General features: G+C 42.4%; 1 protein-coding gene across 1 annotated transcript in view; it reads right to left on the bottom strand.

Moving 5' to 3' along the window:
- The window catches only part of LOC124802742 (sodium-dependent noradrenaline transporter-like), a 423112-nt gene that overhangs the window by 332863 nt on the left and 68696 nt on the right, over positions 1–21553 (bottom strand). The window contains exon 2 of the mRNA XM_047263726.1: positions 12389–12520. Within this exon, the coding sequence (XP_047119682.1) occupies positions 12389–12494 (106 nt within the window). The 5' untranslated portion in view covers positions 12495–12520. The remainder of the gene's footprint in view (positions 1–12388; positions 12521–21553) is intronic.

Genomic DNA, 21553 nt, shown 5'->3' with positions numbered 1-21553 from the left:
GCAAAATTCTACCAGGCGGCTTCCTCTTTCATTTCTTAGCCCCAATCCATATTCACCTACTACGTTTCCTTCTCTTCCTTTCCCTACAGTCGAATTCCAGTCACCCATGACTATTAAATTTTCATCTCCCTTCACCACCTGAATTATTTCTTTTATCTCATCATACATTTCATCAACTTCTTCATCATCTGCAGAGCTAGTTGGCATATAAAATTGTACTACTGTAGTAGGCGTGGGCTTCGTGTCTATCTTGGCAACATTAATGCGTTCGCCATGCTGTTTGTAGTAACTTACCCGCACTCCTATTTTTTTATTCATTATTAAACCTAATCCTGCATTACCCCTATTTGATTTTGTATTTATAACCCTGTATTCACCTGACCAAAAGTCTTGTTCCTCCTGCCACCGAACTTCACAAATTCCCACTATATCTAGCTTTAACCTGTCCATTTCCCTTTTTAAATTTTCTAGCCTACCTGCCCGATTAAGGGATTTGACATTCCACGCTCCGATCCGTAGAATGCCAGTTTTCTTTCTCCTGATAACGATGTCCTCTTGAGTAGTCCCCGCCCGGAGATTCGATTGGGGGACTATTTTACCTCCGGACTATTTTACCCAAGATGGCGCCATCATCATTTAACCATACAGTAAAGCTGCATGCCCTCGGGAAAAATTACGGCTGTAGTTTCCCCTTGCTTTCAGCCGTTCTCAGAACCAAAACAGCATGGCCGATTTTGGTTAGTGTTACAAGGCCAGATCAGTCAATAATCCAGACTGTTGCTCCTGCAACTACAAAAAGGCTGCTGCCCCTCTTCAGGAACCAAACGTTTGTCTGGCCTCTCAACATATAGCCCTCCGTTGTGGTTGCACCCACAGTACGGCTATCTGTATCGTTGAGGCACGCAAGCCTCCCCACCAACGGCAAGGTCCATGGTTCATGGCTGGGACATTATATGTAAATTATTATAATATGTAAATGGCCTAATCGGCAACGTTGGGAATTCCATGAGTTTTTAACGGATGATGCTGACAGAGAAGTCGCAACGCAAAATTATATCGAATTGTAGTAAGCCTTCAGAGGATAGACGATTGGTGCAGGGATATGTTGACCTTCGACATAAAAGATCTTACCGTGTTGCCTACGGATGGCAGAAAGGTCCTTATTTAGGTTTACGCAGCTGCGGGACAACCATTGGAAGCAACCACACCCATTAAATACATGGGAGTATGGGTACAGAACGACTTAAAATGGAAGGACCACACAGAGCTAATAGTGGATGGGGCAAATGCCAAACTGACTTTCATCGGAAGAAATCTCAGGTAATGTACTCAGTTCACGATGAAGGTGACGTACAAAAACCTCGTTCGAGCGATACTGAATATTGCTCGTCAGTCTGACATCCATACCAGGTAAGACTGACAGAGAAAACAGGGGAGATCGAAAGGAGATCAGCGCGTTTCGAAGCAGGTTCTTCTATTTAATAAGCGCGAAAGCATCAAGAAGATTCTCACGGATGCAAGAGATGAGCTGTGCGTCATAATATGGTTTAATGTTAAAATTCTGAGGCATACGTAACTGGAAGAATGTATCGCTCGTATACAAGTACAATTAGAGAGATCTGAGCTTACGCGGTAGCTGGCTAACCGTAGATCTTTCCGCATACCATTCGTTGTTGGATCGGGAAATTGGGAAAGGGACAGCGGTACGTGAACTACCCACTAAAGCGCTCCATAAGGTGTCTAGCGGAGTATGGAAATACACTGAAGAGCCAAAGAAACTGGTACACTTGCCTAATATCGTGTACGGCCCCCGGGAGTACGCAGAAGTGCCGCAACAAGACGTGACATGGACTCGACTTAAGTCTGGAGTAGTGCTGGAGGGAACTGACACCATGAATCCTGTGTGGTTGTCCATAAATCCTTAACATTACGAGGGGGAGGAAATCACTTCTGAAGAGCACGTTGCAAGATATCCCAGATATGCTTAATAATGTTCCTGTCTGTGGAGTCTGGTGCCCAGTGGAAGTGTTTAAACTCGGAAGAGTGTCCCTGGAGCCACTCTGTAACAATTCTGGACGTGTGGGGTGTCGCATTGTACTGTTGGAGTCTCCGAAGTCTATCGGAATGCACAATGGAAATGAAAGGACGTAGGTGATCAAACAGGATGCTTACGTACGTGTCACCTGTCAGAGTCGTATCCAGACGTATCAGGGTTCCCATATCACTCCAACTGCGCACGCCCCACACCATTACAAAATCTCCACCAGCTTGAACTGGCCCCTGCTAATATGCAGGATCCATGGGTTCATGAGATTGTCTCCATACTCATACACGCGCATTCGCTTGATACAATTTGAAACGAAACTCGTCCGACCAGGCAACATGTTTCCAGTCATCAACAGTCCAATGTGGGTGTTGACGGGCCGAGGCGAGGCGTAAAGCTTTGTGTCGTGCAGTCATCAAGGGTACAAGAGTGGGCCTTGGCTCCGAAAGCCCATATCGATGATGTTTCGTAGAATGGTTCGCACACTGCCACTAGTTGATGGCCCAGCATTGAAATCTGCAGCAATTTGCGGAAGGCTTGCACTTCTGCCACGTTGAACGATTCTATTCCGTCGTCGTTGTTACCTTTCTTGTAGGCTTTATTCCGGCAGCAGCGATGTCGGAGATTTGATGTTTTACCAGATTCTTGATACTCACGGTACACTCGTGAAATCATCGTACGGGAAAATCCCCACTTCATCGCTACCTGGGAGATGCTGTCTCTCATCGCTCGTGCCCCGTCTATAACACCACGTTCAAACTCACTTAAATTTTGATAACCTGCCATTGTCGCAGCAGTAATCAGTATAACAACTGCGACAGACCCTTGTTGTCTTATATAGGCATTGCCGATTGCAGCGCCGTGTTTTGCCAATTTACTTATCTATGTTCAAAATGGTTCAAATGGCTCTGAGCACTATGGGACTTAACTGCTGAGGTCATCAGTCCTCTGGAACTTAGAACTACTTAAATCTAACTAACCTAAGGACATCTCACACATCCATGCCCAAGGAAGTATTCGAATCTGCGACCGTAGCTGTCGCGCGTTTCCAGACTGTAGCGCCAGAGCCGCTCGGCCACTCCGGCCGGCCTTACCTATGTATTTGAGTATGCATGCCTATATCAGTTTCTTTGGCGCTTCAGTGTACGTGTGGATGTAGATGTTCGACAAGGTGTTATAGAACATTATGTTAGGACATGGTTTATATACATCGATACGACACGTTACCAATCAGACGGGGGAACTTCCTCTACCGTGCTTTTTCTTAGTCATTCGCTGATGTAATCCAAATTCCACTGTGCTCCCTCTAGTACGGCGGTATTTATTCCTTGATTTCTTAACAGGTGTCCTGACATTCTTTCTCGTCTTCTCGTCAATATCTTCCATTTATCTCTTTCTTTGCGGAAGCTGTGGAGAACCTCCTTATTTGTTATTTATATTCTCAAGATTCTTCTGTAGCACCAAATATCAAATGCTTCGATTCTCTCCTGTTTAGGTTTCCTCACGGTCCATGATTCGCAACCATACAATGGTGTGCTCCATACATACATTCATAGAAATTTCTTCCTGAAATTAAGACCCATGTTTGATACTGGCAGAGATCTCATGGCCAGGAATTTCGTCTCTCCCGGTTCTAGTCTGATTTTATGTATTCTTTGCTTTGGCCGTACATCCGACCAGCTATCAAGACTTACTTTGTCCTCACATACCTAGATCCAGCGTAAATTTCCTTTCTTTTTTTCCTGCAGCGTAGTTTATAACGTAATAGGAAAGAGTTATGAGTGAATATCCTGAAATATTATAAATAAGTTTCTAAAATTCATTTTTCTTTGATATGTAACTGCACTGGCATGCTTTCACTAGACGATGGGGCCCGCATCTCGTGGTCGTGCGGTAGCGTTCTCGCTTCCCACGCCCGGGTTTCCGGGTTCGATTCCCGGCGGGGTTAGGGATTTTCTCTGCCTCGTGATGGCTGGGTGTTGTGTGATGTCCTTAGGTTAGTTAGGTTTAAGTAGTTCTAAATTCTAGGTGACTGATGACCATAGATGTTAAGTCCCATAGTGCTCAGAGCCATTTGAACCATTTTGAACTAGACGATGGACATGCATTCTGTGAACAATGTGATAAAACAGACACGCGAGAAGGTAATACACAGAGCTACGAAAGTCATGGTATACCGATTGCACAAAACAGATGATGGTAGTATCGTGTACACAAGGTATAGGAGGGCATCGAACTGGGGGAGCTGTCATTTGTATTCAGGTGATTCGTGTGAAAAGATGTCCGACGTGATTATGTCCGCATGACGGGAATTAACAGACATTGAATGCGGAATGATATTTAGAGCTAGAAGAATGGAATATTCCATTTCGGAATTCGTTAGGGAATTCAATATTGTGAGATCAACAGTGTCAAGAATGTGACCGGAATACCAAATCCCAGTCATTATCGCTCACCACGGTCAACGCAGCGGCCGACAGCTTTCATATAATGACCGAGAATAGCGGTGTTTGCGTAGAGTTGTCAGTGCTAACAGACAAGTAACAGAAATCAAACTGAGAGGTACGACGAACGCATCCGTTAGTACAGTGAGGCGAAATTGGGCGTTAATGAGCTACGGCAGCAGACGACCTATGCAAGAGCCCTTGCTAACAGCACGATATCGCCAGCAGCGCCTCTCCTGGGCTCTTGACCATATCGGTTGGACCCTCGACCACTGGGCAACCGTGGCCTGGTCAGTTGAGTCCCTCTTTTATTTGGTAACAGCTGACGGTTCTAGTGTGGCATGTGGCACAGGTCCCACGAAGGCATTGACCCAAGTTGTCAACAAGGCACTGGTGCTTGGGTGCGTCAACAAGGCACTGTGTAAGCTGGTGGTTCAAAAACGGCTCTACGCACTATGGGACTTAACATCGGAGGTCACCAGTCCCCTAGACTTAGAACTACTTAAACCTAACTAACCTAAGGACATCACACACATCCATGCCCGAGTCAGGATTCGAACTTGCGACCGTAGTAGCAGCGCGGTTCCGGACTGAAGCGCCTAGAACCGCTGGGCCACAGCGGCCGGCTGAGCTGTTGGTGGTTCCAGAGTTGTGTGGGTTCTGTTTACACGAAATGGACTGGACACTCTTGTCCAACTGAACCGATCATTGACCGGAAATTGTTATGTTCGGGTACTTGGAGACCATTTGCAACCATTCATGCACTTCATGTTCCCAAAGAACTATCGAATTTTTATGGATGGCAATGCGCCATGTGACGGGGCCACAGTTGCTCTCGTTTACTTTGAAGAACATTCTGGAAAATGCGAGTGAATGATTTGGCCACCAAGATAGACATGAAATACATCGAACTCATTTGGCACATAATCGAGAGCTGAATTCGTGCACAAAAACGTGCAGTGACAACACTTTCGCAATTATTAACGGCTATAGAGACAGCATGGCTCAGTATTTCTTCACGGGACTTCCAAACACTTTTTCGGTCTATGCCACGTCGAGTTGTTGCATTACATCGGGAAAAAGGAAGTCCGACACAATATTAGTACGTATCTCATCACGTTTCCCCCTCAGTGTAGTAATTACCAGAAGGCTGGAGCAGATGAAGCAGAGAGAATTAAACTTGGAAGCGGAGTTTTCGATTTCACGCAGAACACCGACAGGCTTAATGAATTTTTATGAAAGGGAGATATTGGTTTCTTCTAAAAAAAATAGACTTAAGGAAATAGTGTTAAGGATTGTGGCATAATTTTCTTTCTTGTGGACGTTAAAAGACTAAAACATTGTATATTAAGAAGAAGAGAGAAGGTAACTGAGCCGTGTGGCTCGATCAGCGATATTCCCTCCGCCGGTAAGGGTCATCTTTCCGGTGGTGTGCGCAGAGCGCGCGGTGGCGCCACCTACCGGGCCGATCGGGGAGCGAGGGGTAAGCTCTAGCAAGTAGCGGGGATTCTGCTGTGGGACGCCTACAGTAACGTCGTTCGAGAAGTATGGCGGACAGTGCAGGCGCCGTGCGAGGCAGCAGGAAGAGCACATCTAAAAGGGGATGTTTACCTGGATGACGGCGCCTTAGGAAATATGGCCGGCGTGGAAGCAGTCACGTTTCTGGGAAGCCGTTGGTGTATTTAACTTCATGCATATCTCCTCGCACCGGGATCTATGGCGGCTGGCTTCGTCGAACAAGCAAGAGGATGAGGGCCTTGCTTGTGCAGTAAATTGTGGCCGGAATCGACTACTGGGTTCAGTGCTGTTGACTTCATTTTCTTGGCCAGCCGATGCTGCTCCTACTGAGTGTGTCCTCGAATGTGTTGATTTCAACTTGCTTAGTACGCAAGGTTCTAGTGAGAGCTGTAAGTGATGTGATGATTAACATTTACTAGGGCCTGGAGTGTTGATACATTCTGCTTGTAGATTGCTATTGTCAGTTTTAACTGCCATTGAAAACAGTGTGGCTGGTGCTTGTCTAAGTGCCACCTGGTTATTGTATTTGTATCACACGACGGAGTTCAGCTGGCCAGTTGCTACAGGTATACATGGATAAAATTTTCCCTGGATGTATTTTGTCGCGAATTGCAAGAACATTACTGTTACGTTTCTATCTGAAGCGGTGGTGTGTCTGAGAGACACGTGTCTAACTCTAAATGAGCAGTTTCATAAATTATTACAAGTTACTGAGAGACCAGTTGTTACTGTGTGTTTAAATAGTTTGAAATTGATTCTATTAATGAAAGTACAAGAATTCCTTCAATGACAGTATGTGGATATGAGAATTAATTCTGATTAATCACAAATTTAAGTGTGGCTATTTGCTATAAGTCGCCATGTGTTTTGCGTCGGGGGGGGGGGGGGGGGGGTCTCGATATACCGTTAGCCTGCGCGTTAGTTACTTGCATTTGATTTCGTTTTATCGGTACTTCTGCTGTTTGACTGGGGTAGCGGGTGCGGGGTCCTGGGTTGCGTCCTGCTTGTGCTATTGTGTATTTTCCGCCCGCTTTGCCCGAGCGTGCCGGCTGGCCGTGTATCTAGTTCGCACGTGGCTTATTGTATAATTGGCCTTACCCACATAAGATAATATATTTGTACTGCTTAGCTCATGTTCATTAATAGGTTGATTAGTTCTACAGATGATGTGCCGTAATGAATTTTTGTGTTTCTAGTTACTTAAGGCAGATTTGAGTCCGTTGTAGATACCCACTAGTTGTAGGATTTTTCGTGCCTATTCGTGACCGTTGCTGCTCCCGTTTGGGGGTCCATGCCGAGCCTATATTGGATACAGCTGAGTGGGCGTGCGTCCGCTTCTGGGCGTAGTTTGTTGAATCCCACGAGGTTGCTTGGTCACATGAAATTTTATATTTTATGTCCTACATTGCAGGGTGCCTGCCATTTAAGTAACGTGGTTATGTGCCATGCTACCTGATTTGTTGTTGCCTGTACTCTGAATTACTTTTGGTAATACCAGTCACTGCAGTAACGAAAGACTACATTTCCTCGTTAAATTTTAGTAAATTGTTCTTCAGCTTGATCATAGTTTTTGAGTAAATAATTTTTAACTCATTTCACTAAATGTGTAATAGGCCATAAACGCCGTGGTTTATGAATGTTTAAATTTTGAAGTAACTTGCTGTCACCTAAAAGGTTATTTTAAAAATGTGTTGATGGTTTTACTTGTTATTTGTCTTGTTTAAATGTGCCAAATAAACGTTCAGTGCAGCTGTCGATGGTGATTGCCTGATGTGTCACTTGGTCCAGTCCTACCACCCCACAGCCTGTTGTGCTGAGCTCGTGTCGTTGTGTAAAAGTTGAATTCCTTGCTGTGCTGACACATCAGTAACGTCATATAACATTCAAAAAATTTATACTCTTCTCAGCAATAATCTTTAAATAATATTCAGTAATTTTTCTTTTAAAACAAGTTCATCTAGTAATCAATGTATCTAGTAAACTGAAACTTCATACTTTCATTTTATTACATCTGGAAACATTGAACAGCTTTCACACCAGTGCACTTGGAGTCCGATGAATCATCGTATGTACGATCATTGAACAGTCCCCTGTAGTAAATCTGCTTACGCAGTACAGGTGGGCTGTGAATAAAGTGCAAACACACTACTTTATTGAACGTTCGGCTGTGTTATCGGTACGCATGCAACGACTTGCTTACCAATATGTTCCCAAAACACTGCGCGTGAAAAGTGATTTTTCCGGGACTCATACCTCGGGATCTACTAGCGACGGAAAGACAGGGTCAAATGTTTTGGATAGCTATTGGGCTAGAACCATTTGTACACCCAGACAGATCGTCTTAGAGTCAGTATCTCACAGTACAGGATACAAGTATGAATACTACACGCTTCCTTCAGCTTAGGCAAATGGAGCAAATCGGTTGGTTCTTTTTGTTTGCTGTGGGCCACTACGGGCGTCAAGGGGCTTATGGAGGCATGCTTAGTTCATAGGAGGTTCCTCATAAAATCTAAAACAAGCGTTTTTTACCATTTCTTTGTATCAAAACAGCGCTGCAGATTCCAAGCAGCCTATACATAGAAAATGGCACTTGAAGTCCGGTGTGAAGTGGAAACGTAGTTCATAAAGTGACGTAGAACGTGGAAATATGTTGTAATGTGTCTTCGTTGCCATCTCAAGGGTTCTGAGTACTAAATGCTGAGGTGCTGAAGCTCATGCAAATCTTTTTGCACATAAAATCCCGTCTGAGATGTAAAATTAGTTTTGCGTTATTTCAACTTCACATAAGAAAACGACCAAAATTTTACTCATCAATGCGTTTCTTTCCAAATGAGGGTCATTCTCTGTTGCAGCAGGGAAAAGGAGGAATCGAAGGTAAAATGCTCCTATCGGAGCACAAAAAAGTAGCAATTATGTTCCCTTTTACTTAAAAGACTCTGACAGAAGTGGTGTACCAGGTGCCTCATTCCTCTTTCCACAAAACCTTTAAAAATTTTCCCAAAAATTTTAGCATGCAAAAATATTTGCGCTTTTGTGTGATGAGAGAGGAGGAGACAGTGAAAGTGGAAAAGATGTGGAAAAGTAATAAATACTGGAAGATAGTAGACAGTAGTTGTGCTACAGCAAGAGCGAAGGAGACAATGGCAGTGTGAGAGAAACAGATGGAAACAGTGGCAGTGGAACATAGTTGACAGTGATAGAACAGTGCTAGGAAGAGAGTGAAGGTGACAATTCCAGTGGGAGAGGAATAAAGAGAAGGAAAAAGTGGATGTGGTGAGAGCCACTGATAATGAGAAACAGTCTATGGCAATGTCAACGAGGAAGAGAGAGATAGTGACAGTGAGAAAAGACAGTAGTAGTTGGAAAGAATGAATAAGATAGTAGCAGTAAGAGAGAGAGCATGGAGACTGTCAGTGAGAGAAGACACTAACAGTAGGACAGAACGAAGGAGACTGTGGTTGTGACGCAGCGACGGTTAGAAAGACACAAAGAGATAATGACGAAAAATTGGGCTGAATGAGTGAATGAGAATGGGCATGAGCGGCTTACAGCGATGGGCTAATGAATGGTTTTGAGTGAATTACAGTTAGGCAAGCTTGTGGGAGTTAGAGGTGAGTTGCACGCTAAAAAGAGCACGAACAGGTTTGCATGCCAAAATTCTTAAAGGTGCTGAGAAAGGTAGAATGAGGCAGCTGATAGCCCACATTTCAGTCAGTCTTTTAAATAAAAAGGAACTTATTCGCATTTTTGTGCTCCGTTAACAGACTCTTCCTCTGGTTTGAATATTAATTACAAAGGTCGCTGTGTCCCCACCAGGCCATGCCTAAGTTTGCTAAAAGAAGTGTAGCTTGTAGGTGCAACACTTAAACTTACTACTAAAATTATCAGCTGTCTCTGTCACAGAGCAACAGATCACCTCTGTCATACTTTATCGGAAACCTGCAGAAGGCATCACCAGGAAGAGGTTCACGTACCTCTCACCACTGTCCCCGTGTGGTATCGGTCGGTGGTCAGGCGGTGCTGACAGTTGCCTTGCTGTTCACTTTCATCTCTTGCTAAACAGAGATCTGTGGTGACCTTTATACTACTGATGACAGTTTCTTGGAGGAAACAGAGCAGTTCATTTACGTACTATTTCGCTGGCAATTCCGCGCAGCCTAGCAGCGAAGCTTAATTTCATGTCGACATTAATTAAGTTGGTCTCCGGATCGACAGTAAACGAATCATGAACATTCCAGTTTCACTGCCTATCGGTTCTCATACAGTGTTTCGACGACCGAGTGAGCTGATACTGAGGAGACAAACTGGACTCGCATTTGGGAGAACTACATTTCACATCTACAATTAAGTTTCCTTGGGTTTCCCAAAATATTCGGAATCCTTCACCAGCCCGAGGTTTTCTCCGTATCTAAGAAACTCGTAGGCAACCAGATGTTTATGACCATCCTCCACTCTTCAATTTATCGATTGGTCTTCTGTAATTTCTTCTACTAGTGTTGGTGCTAACCCATACCAGTTACCTATGGTCAAAAAAACAAAACCAAACAAAAAAAACTAAAAACCATTCTTTTCATTACTTGGAATCATTTGTCAAAAACTTATTTCGATAACTGGAATGATTGTTGAGATAAGATGGATGTTATGAATAGTCCACGCTCATTTTGATCTACGCATGTGTGTGTGCACTACATCTATATGGCTACTCTGTAATTAACAATTAAGTACTTAGTGGAGGGTTCATCGAACCACGTTCGCACTAACTCTATTATTCCACACTCTAACAGTGCGCGGGAAAAACGAAAACATCTATCTTTCCGCGAGAGCTCTGATTTCCTTATTTTATTATGATCGTTTCTCACCATGTAGGTTGGCGTTGACAAATTATTTTCACATCCGCCGGAGAAATTTGGTGACTGAAATTTCGTGAGAAGATCCCACCACAACGAGAAACGCCCTTACGCCCTTGTTTTCATAATGTCCGCCCCAAATCTTGTATCATGTTCATAACACTCTGTCCCCTATTTCTCGATAATACAAAACGTTCCACCCTTCTTTAAACTTTCTCGATGTACTCCGTTAGTCTTATCTAGTAATGATTCCACACCGCGGAGCAGTACTGCAAAAGAGGACGCACAAGTGTAGTGTAAACTGTCTCTTTAGTAGATCTGTTGCATCTTTTAAATGTTCCGCCCATAAAACGCCTTGCTTGGTTCGCCTTCCCCGCAACATTTTTTGTGTACTCTTTCCGATTCAGAGCGTTTGTAGTGGTAATTTGTAGGTATTTAGTTGAAATTACGGTCTCTAGATTTGATTGATTTGTCATGTAACCGAAGTATAACGGATTTCTTTTTGCACTTATGTGGATGACCTCACAGTTTTCGTTATGTAGGGTCAATTGCCAATTCTATCACTGTACAGATATCTTATCTAAATCTTTTTGCAGTTGGTTTTTATCTTCTGATGACTTTACTAGACAATAAACGACAGCATCGTTTGCAAACAATCTAATCGTTTATATAGACAAGAAACAGCAGAGGACCTATAACAAAACCTTGGGGAACGCCGGAAATCACTCCTGTTTTCTCGATGACTTGCCGCCATTTACTATGAACTGTGACCTCCCTGACAGGAAATCGCGTATCCAGTCACATAATTGAGAAGCTATTCCATAAGCACGTAATTTGATTAAAAACAGCTTCTGGGGTACTACTTAAATCCATTATCTTGAGATTGGAGGTACTTATAGATCTCTATCTAAATGTAAAGACAAATTCCCTGTCTTAGCTACGTCTGATACACAGAAGTGTGTGATCTAACATACCTCCAATAAAAAGTCATAGAGACTCGAATTTTTCATTGTAGTCTATTAGAATTTCGACATTGGGTTACTAACCTCGAAATATCACAGTATTCATCATAATTGACGAAAAGGCACGCCGTTCGCCACAGAGTTTTGAAATGTTACAAGATGCATTTTTTTCCGAATAGTTACTTTAAAATCGTTTGAGAAAGAGTGCAGACAAGATGGTGTGTGTGGACTGTTGTTCCCGCAATGTAGCGATTTGGCCACCAGCCGTGCCAAAATGGGAAAAAGTGTGTCCTGTCCATTTTGGCTAGCCAGCCGACTCCTGACCCCTGGCGTCGATGCTGCAACCTAGCTGCGACTGCGTGCCGACCCGTTCGGTAACACGGGGGTTTTCTTCGTGCTGCTTCAAGTGGGTCCACGCTGGCATCCAGCACACGTGTAACATGCTTCCTTTTTGTGCACATTATGACACTGTACACAGTGGTTATTTTGTACGTGATACGCCTTGCTCATAAGGTGTCTCAGAGGCGACTAATAATCTGTATGAGAGTTGTAGGTTAGCTCGCCGGTACTCACCCTTGAAGAGCGGGCAGATCCTCCAGACGCTGATGGGCCCCTGGCGGTTGTACTGGCCCAGGATGAGCTCCATGTAGAAGAGCGGAACGGCGCCGAACACCAGCATCAGCGAGTACGGCACCAGGAACGCCCCTGTGGCAAACAGCCGGCAAACTGTCACACTTGCTGGAAAGTACACTGTCCACAAAAAATTGGGGATACAGCGAGGCGAATGTCAGCCTCACATCATCGACGCCAGGATATAAGGAGTGCTTAACAATGTGAAAACCATAAAAGGATCCTGTAAACGTCTGCCTGGAATTAAGTACCTTTCGAGATACGGACTATTTTACTTGCATTGAGAATCATAAATACTCGATCGTATATGCTTTTTTCCTGATGAAGTTCACTTCTCGTTTCATACTGGTTGCAGCAGAAATTTGAACAGCACAACGAACTATGATAAATCGGTTAGTTCCAAGACAGCTCCGAGCTAGACTACATGTAGTGTGTATTCCACTGACCCCGAACCATCACTGTTTGCAGCTTAAGTGGTGTCAAGCGAGAGCTCACTGGAGGGCAGGGTGGCAGTATGTTGTGTTTTCTGATGAAAGCTGGTTCTGTTTCGGTGCCAATGACAGCTGTGTGTTCGTTAAGAGGCCAGTTGAGGGCTTGAAACCGACTTGGACCTTCTAACAATACCAACACTTGCAAAGTAGGTTAGAAATCAGATTAATAAGGCTGCTCACGCAGCATATGTTCGCTTTATCGGGCAACAACAAAGTTACTGACTGTCGATGGTATCGTCAGAATGGAAATAATGAAGTCACTGTAAAAAGTCATTAATTTTGGCACTTATCTTGAATGGATTCCCTCGTAGATTTCGTCGAAGTGTTATGGCTCATCCTTTTGATTCTAGGGCGATTCCACTTCGACTGCTAGAAGGTCCAGATCTGTATTTTAACAATATTTGAAGACCTAACAAATGCGTTTTTCAGGAAATTCTTGATGATCAAACAATCCCAGATCAGAACAATGGTATGGTAGAAATAATTTTGACCTTGTGTTCACGATCCACATTTTTATTAAACTTCTTGTAAATACACATATACTTCTTCTTAATTGTCGCATATCAAGAAAACAGTTTTGTATCAATCTTCATATATTTAACTTCCACTTTAACAAAACACAAGACTTGGCTGTTCTTTTACAAAGCAAAATAACAACTTAACTTCTGCAAAGTAAAACAAAGTCTGCTCTGTGCGCATTCGCGCCAAAACTGTTATAAGTCAAAGACTATGACAGTCTCACAGAAATGAATACACACGAGAACCATATCGCTGTAATACATCGATACAACGGAGTACCTATACATCAATAAAACCAAATGTGAATATTGTCACAAAAATATGTCTGTTACTTCGCAGAAAAGTAGTATGATATTACTGGTATCGAGAACTGGGGTTGGAGTGCCGTAATGATCACGTAAATAAAGAACCATTACAACCTGTACCTGGAGTTATGTTCTGGGGTGCGATTTCATTTGGCAGCAGGAGCTTTCTCGTGGTTATCCCACGCACCGCGACCTCAAATTTCTTCATCAGTCTGGTGATTCGATTGTTGTGCTGCCATTCATCAACGGCAATGCAGAGGATGTTTTACAACTGGATAACGCTTGCCTTCATATCACTGTCGTAACTCAACATGCTCGATAGAATGTTGACATGTTGGCGTGTCCTGCTCAATCACCAGATTAGTCTCCAATCTAGGACATATGGGACATCATCGGAGGACTACTTCAGCACCGTGCACAACGAGCATTAATCGTTCCTGTGTTGACCGACCAAGTGCAACAGGCATTGAACTCCGTCCCACAAACTCACATCTGGCATCTGTACGACAATACACGCATGTTTGCAAGCTTTCAACCAGCATTTCATATTTGCAATGACTTACCTGGCTCATACACGAACCTGTGATCTTGCAGTGATAATCACTTAAATATACTACTGGCCATTGAAATTGCTACACCAAGAAGAAATGCAGATGATAAAAGGGTATTCATTAGACAAATATATTATACTAGAACTGACATGTGATTACATTTTGACGCAATTTGGGTGTATAGATCCTGAGAAATCAGTACCCAGACCAACCACCTCTGGCCGTAATAACGGCCTTGATACGCCTGGGCATTGAGTCAAACAGAGCTTGGATGGCGTAAACAGGTACAGCTGCCAATGCAGCTTCAACACGATACCACAGTTCATCAATAGTAGCGACTGGCGTATTGTGACGAGCTAGTTGCCTACCATTGACCAGACGTTTTCAATTGGTGAGAGATCTGGAGAATGTGCTGGTCAAGGCAGCAGTCGAACAGAGTATCCAGAAAAGCCCGTACAGGACCTGCAACATGCGGTCGTGCATTATCCTGCTGGAATGTAGGGTTTCGCAGGGATAGAAAGAAGGGTAGAGCCACGGGTCGCAACACATCTGAAATGTAACGTCCACTGTTCAAAGTGCCGTCAATGCGAACAAGAGGTCACCGAGACGTGTAACCAATGGCACTCCATCCCATCACGCCGGGTGATACGCCAGTATGGCGATGACGAATACACGCTTCCAATGTGCGTTCACCGCGATGTCACCAAACACAGATGCGACCATCATGATGCGGTAAACAGAACCTGGATCCATCCGAAAAAATGACGTTTTGCCATTCGTGCACCCAGGTTCGTCGTTGAGTACACCATCGCAGGCCGCTCCTGTCTGTGATGCAGCGTCAAGGGTAACCGCAACCATGGTCTCCGAACTGTTCGTGGAGATGGTTGTTGTCTTGCAAACGTCCCCATCTGTTGACTCAGGGATCGAGACGTGGCTGCACGACACGTTACAGCCATGCGGATAAGATGCCTGTCATCTCGACTGCTAGTGATACGAGGCCGTTGGGATCCAGCACGGCGTTCCGTATTATCCTCCTGAACCCACCGATTCCATATTCTGATAACAGTCATTCGATCTCGACCAACGCGAGGAGCAATGTCGCGATACGATAAACCGCAATCGCGATAGGCTACAATCCGACCTTTATCAAAGTCGGAAACGTGATGGTACGCATTTCTCCTCACAACACGTAAATAAAGAACTATTAGAGCCTACACCTGGAGTCATGTTCACAAGGCAACACCGGTCAACTGCTGTTTGTGTATGGGAAATCGTTTGGAAAGTTTCCTCATGTCAGCAAGTTGTAGGTGTCGCCACCGGCGCCAACCTTGTGTGAATGCTCACAGCATCTTCTTCCTGTCGGTTAAATTTCGCGTCTGTAGCACGTCATCTTCATAGTGTAGCAATTTTAATGGCCAGTAGTATAGAATATCGGTACGACGTACACTCCACCACATGCTGTACAATGGCCTACGGAGTATGTATATAGACGTAGATATAGCCAGGTCCGGTCGCGTGAGATGTTATTCCTTAAAGTCTGCAGGAGTATGAACACGGCCTGTAGATAGTAACAGTAATTTAGTAAGGCTCAACGTCCTGGTGCATGTTTTTCAATTGGACAAAACTTCGGAGACTTATGTGTCCTAAGCCAACCGCATCCTGTATCTCAGGCGGTTACCTGTCGGAGTATTAACCGGACCTGATATTGCTTTACTTCGGTGCTTGCGAGAGAACCCGTGTATACAATGTGGCAAGACTATTGGTGTTCTATGGGTGGCTATCTTAGACATAAGGGGCCACTATCTCAACAACCTTCTTTTCAGAATATATGTTAACAGGCATTTGTTTCTGAAGAAAGTAAGGAAGGAAGGATGAGCGTTTAACGCTCCATCGACAGCGAGGTCATCTACGGTTGACCATCCATCAGGGGCTCAAGACGCTTCATTAGTCTTAGTCCCTCCACAATCTACAGCAGTGCAAGATCCTGCTCCACCTGATCTGTCTCCACCATCATCAGCAATAACAGAGGCAAGCAGAAGAAGCACAAGAACCAGGAAATTCACAACTCAACAGGGTTTTTGGTACCCAGCTTCAGTTCCAGGACTAATTTAAGTCAAAAATCTGCAGGTACACAGCCTGTAATCTCTAATTTTAGTTTACAACAAAATAGTGACGTCAGAGCAAAGAGTTTAGGAAAAGACGAACTTTGTATTTTTCATCAGAATAGAATTGGTCTAAGAAACAAACAGGGCCAGGTGTCTGTCTGCATTAATGACAATGATGCAATAAAAATGCCCATATATAATGTTTTACTGACCATCATTTGACGGAAAGGATTGAAATGGTGGTGTTATATAAGTACAACCTAGCAGCTTGTTATACTAGAAATACAATGGATGTAGGTTGAGTAATAATATATGTTAAACATAATATAGTGTACAAGCTGCAGATATAAAATATTATTGTTTCGATCAACATTTTGAGGCGTCCTGCATTGAACTCCACGTTAACACTCCACCTGTTTACGTAATTACTGTTTACTGAGCACACTCAAGAAAGATTAGTACATTCCTCAAGCAAACAGAATCACTTTTAACTCGCACTTTTTCTTAAAACAAAGAAATAATCACGCTTTACGTTTTAAATGTAAATTTCCTGTAGTAATGATAGAACAGATTTTTAAAATGTAATGAGCTCTTTTAATCTGAGAACAGTTGTTGACATCCCCACAAGGGTGACTACGAGCTGCGTACGTCTGATTGACAGTATTTTTGTGGAAAATAACGGAATTGATAACGTGTGTAACACGAACCTTGAATGGTCTTTCCGACCATAATGGTCAGTTGTTAAAATCTGACGTAAGACCAGCTAACAAGAGTAGTTTTACCAATAGAGCTTTTACACTAATTAATATTGAGAATCTGTAAGCCTTCAGTAGACATTTGTAGCAGTTAGAATGGGACACAGTATACGACGCTAAAGACGTCAATGATAAATTTAACATATTCCTGAATGAATTCGTTACCATTTTTTGAAGCTGTAATTCCCAAGAGAATTTCAAAAAATACCAAACTGAGTGATTATAGGAGACAATTGCTCACTAAGGAAGTCAAAACATCCTGTAAAACAGAGAATGCTTTGTCTTACTCAGAAATTCTAACAAACCTCAGAATTGGGAACATTACAAATTATGCTGTAACATCCTAAAGAGTGTCTTTAAAAATTTCAGGAGCATGTTTATTAAATCTGAAATTAAAAATTCAATTAATAAAATAAAAACTGTTTGAAAGGTTTCAAAAGGGAGACAGGAAAAATTACAGAAGACACAGACAATATCGAAGTGTGTCAAAATGGAAGCATAGTAAATGAAGCTGATATAGTTGACAATATCTTCAATAACCATTTTTTGACAGTAGCAGATCAAATTGGTTGTAAAGAGTCTAGAGTCAAAGCAGTGAGCCTTCTACAAAAACCAGTGTAGAACAAAATTAGTGAGGTGCATGTGCCCTACATTACAAGCGAAGAGATTGAGAAGGTAATAAGGCAAATGAAAAATAAAAATTTCACTGGTTGTGGTTAACATATCTATCAGAGTACTGAAGCATTACTGCAAATTGATTCATGAAGTTCTCTGTCAAATATTTAATGAGACCATAAATCAAGGTACTGTCCCTAACAGACTGAAATACGAAATTGTCGAATCACTGTTCAAAAAAGGTGATGAAGCTGATGTTTACAACTACTCGCCAATTCTATTGTTAGGAAGTCGCTCTAAAATCCTAGAGAAATAAATGTTCAAAAGAATCATGGATCATTTTAATAAAAGTAAAACCCTTATTAAAAATCAGTTTGGATTCCAAATGGGTACTTCAACTGAACATCCCATTTTTCTCATTTGTCAACCAACTCCTACATTCAAAGGAGCTCTAGATTGGTTCATTCCAAATGGTCTGTCACTCAATGTTAGCTAGCCTCAGTTCATTCAGTTTCAAAAAGCAAATAAAAAAAGGAAAACCTTGAAATAAAATGTGTGACAGAGAAATGTTGAGAGTAGAGTCTCACAAATTTATGGGATTATGCATGATCAACAATCTAAACTGGTCAGTTCACATCAACGACCTATGTGAAAGACGCAGCGTTTGCCATTAGCTCAATTTCATCTGTTTGTTACTAGGAAACAATTAAAGATGCATACATAGAATATTTCCATTCGCTTATGACATATGACATATTTTGGGACAACCAGTCACAAGCAAACAAAGTCTTCATTCTACACAAAAGAAGCATCAGAATTCTAGCTAGAGTTCACCCCAGATGCTCTTGCAGGAACTTATTCAAGCAAATCGCGATTCTCACCATGATATCTCAGTATATTTTTTCACTAATGTGCTGTGTGAACAATGATCATACAATTTATAAAACAAACAGTGAATATCATGATCACGAAACAAGAATTAAACATGATCTTCACAAAGATATAAAAAAATCTCAGCGTGTACAGAAAGGAGTGGATTATTCAAGCATAAAAGTAAACAATAAACTTCCATTTCATGTTAACCAACCATTGGGAATATGACTAAACTCGGAAAACAGCTGAAACTTTATCTTTTGAATAGATCTTTCTATTCTTTACAGAAATTTTTTGAGAGTGTATAACAATTAGTACAATGTGTTTAATGTTTAAAATATTCCTATAAGAACTGACTATGTAGCAATGGCAGAATGCTTTTTATATGTATTAGAATGTAAGACACATAATTTGTTTGTGTAATCATTATTACTACTTTAACCTGTGTTGTTGTGCAAACACTTGAACCTCATGTATCTGTTTATATATTATTTAGTTTGTAAGCCTCATAGCCATTTAAATACGATTATTACTGTAGCTGACATGTTCTACATCCTAGCGATACACTTGCATCAAGGATCTATGGAACACAATAATAAATAAATGAATAAATAAATTAATTAATTAGACTGCATCTGGAAGGAAATCGGTCATATCATTTCAAAACAACCATTCTGGCATTTGCCTTAAGCGATTTTAGGGAAATCACAGAAAACCTGAACCTGGGTACCCAGATGGGGATTTGAAGCGACGTCCTCCTGATTACTTCTTTCTGGTTTTGCCCAAGAGTATCTCATGCAATAATGAAAGAAGAACAATTTACCTTACAGTCGTGAGAGACTCGATGTCTCTTTCTGGTGATTTCCTAGAGGAATAATGATCAGGCCTTCACAAAAGCTGTAGACTGACTTCTGTTCTGGGAAAATTGACGAATGTCCTGTAATGACTGTGTGCTTTTTAGAACTGAACAGAACTTTCCACACTGCCACTTTTGTTGATGTTCTTGCGAAACTATCAGCCCATTTTGTGACATACTGGTAACATATATATCTCTAACATGTAACAATGGTAAGTTTCTGTATCAGGGGTTCCACAGGGATCAGTACTAGGCCACTTGCTTTTCTCGTAATACGTCCCATTGCAAGTATCACTTAAAAGTGATGATCTTCAGATATTCCAAGACAAGTACGGTGAGCACACCCTCCTGAAATGCAAACGATGGCGTATTTACCTTCAATGATCACAGAACGTTGATCTCAGTAAATCTACAACCGCATCAATTTTATCTGCTCGTAAGACTTGTTACCATATAGTTCCACCATATAGTTCCAAGAATGTCTAAATATTCTGTACCATCTCTGGGGCTGGACCTAAAAGACAGCTGCAGTTTGTAAGAGAGCATTGCGCCACCATACTCTCCATATATATGATAGCTAATTTCCTCTACAGTTCAGAAATATGTTCGAACAATCATTGGCACTTTCAGTCCTCTGCTCTGATAGGATTTCTGCTCGAGAGTCCATACTTGGTGATGTGTTGATGAATATTTGTGTGCCGTACGTTTATTATGTTTTCGACCATGCCACTCCATCCTACGACAAAATATCCTCGCTACGTGCGCACAAGAGGAGACATTCTTTCCGTCTGTTCTATTGTCTGCTTCGCCTACGGAGTCGTTCTTATACAAGACGTTTCAAACTTTGTGAAATATACCATCAAATAGAAGAACCAACTTTAAAGGGGAACGCGATGTGGGTGGAACAGTGATAGGGAGAGCCAGCTTATGTAATTGCACAATAACAGGGGGAAAATTAATTTAATAGTGATACATTACTGAACACGAAACACAAATCGTTAACTGTCCACTCCTAGTTTCACTGTCTCAAAACGGAACGATGGAAGGTGGCCAGTAAATATGGAGCTCCTCTTCATTCCTTCTGAATCTGGAATACGCGTTGTGTTTGTCGTTTGTCTGGTCAGGGTATCGACCAGTGGGTCGACTGCCAAATGCGAGAGCAGTGCCTCTTTGCTAGTTCGGGAAGGAACTGATCTCTTCTGGGATGCTAAAGATTTTTAACCCTAGTGAGCTCGCCGCACATGAGGCGTTCTACTCTAGTTCTTGGCTGGTCTTCGGTGTGAACGACGTGCTCACTCTTTGCTTGTCACCGTTTCCAGCTCGCCATGTTAACCATTTATTTGGACGTTTGTCTAGTGAACAACGTGGGAGATTTTTGAGCAGCACACTTCAGAGTAATATGGTGAGATGTATGTCGCCGTGTACTTTGCTTTTAGTTTCGTTCTCAAATGAATGTTATAGTTTTATCGGATTTGTAATTTCGTGTGCTAAATGTGTGTCGTTATTCGACTTAGCAATTGTTCTATAGCATGTGTGATCCGCAGTCCGTTTCAGTGAGAGGCATGAGAAACCTCAAGTGCATTTATCTTAGTTTAAATTATGTAGAGGGTGTAGAGGCTAGAGGCATACAAAAACGTTTATTTGTGTTTCAGTACCTGCTAAGATTTATAACTTTTTTTGTCCAACACTGTACGCAGGAGAGCAAACATTTTTATTCATGTTGGTACAGTTCAGTGTGGGCACTGTTTGTAGCTCGACAGATATCGAAACGGTACTCCACTTCTCGCCACATGTTCATAAGCATGACTGATGTTATGGCCTCTACTGCGGCGTAGACCCGTTGTCGCAAATGTAAGAGGTTCGAATCTCTGTTTTGTGAACAATGTCCTTGATAAACCCCCATGCACTGAAATCTTTCTGAGTCACACTGATGAACAGAATGGGACCGGAAATGGGACCCCCTCACTTCGCCTTTCGATCTAGCGCTCAGGAAAGGTCTCATGGAGAAACGTGGTAACATCCTGCTCGAAAATGACGT

This window comes from Schistocerca piceifrons, chromosome 6 (assembly GCF_021461385.2).
Source record: "Schistocerca piceifrons isolate TAMUIC-IGC-003096 chromosome 6, iqSchPice1.1, whole genome shotgun sequence".
Taxonomy (NCBI): domain Eukaryota; kingdom Metazoa; phylum Arthropoda; class Insecta; order Orthoptera; family Acrididae; genus Schistocerca; species Schistocerca piceifrons.
The sequence above is the reverse complement of the archived record's forward strand: the minus strand, read 5'-3'. Positions and strand labels throughout refer to the sequence as shown.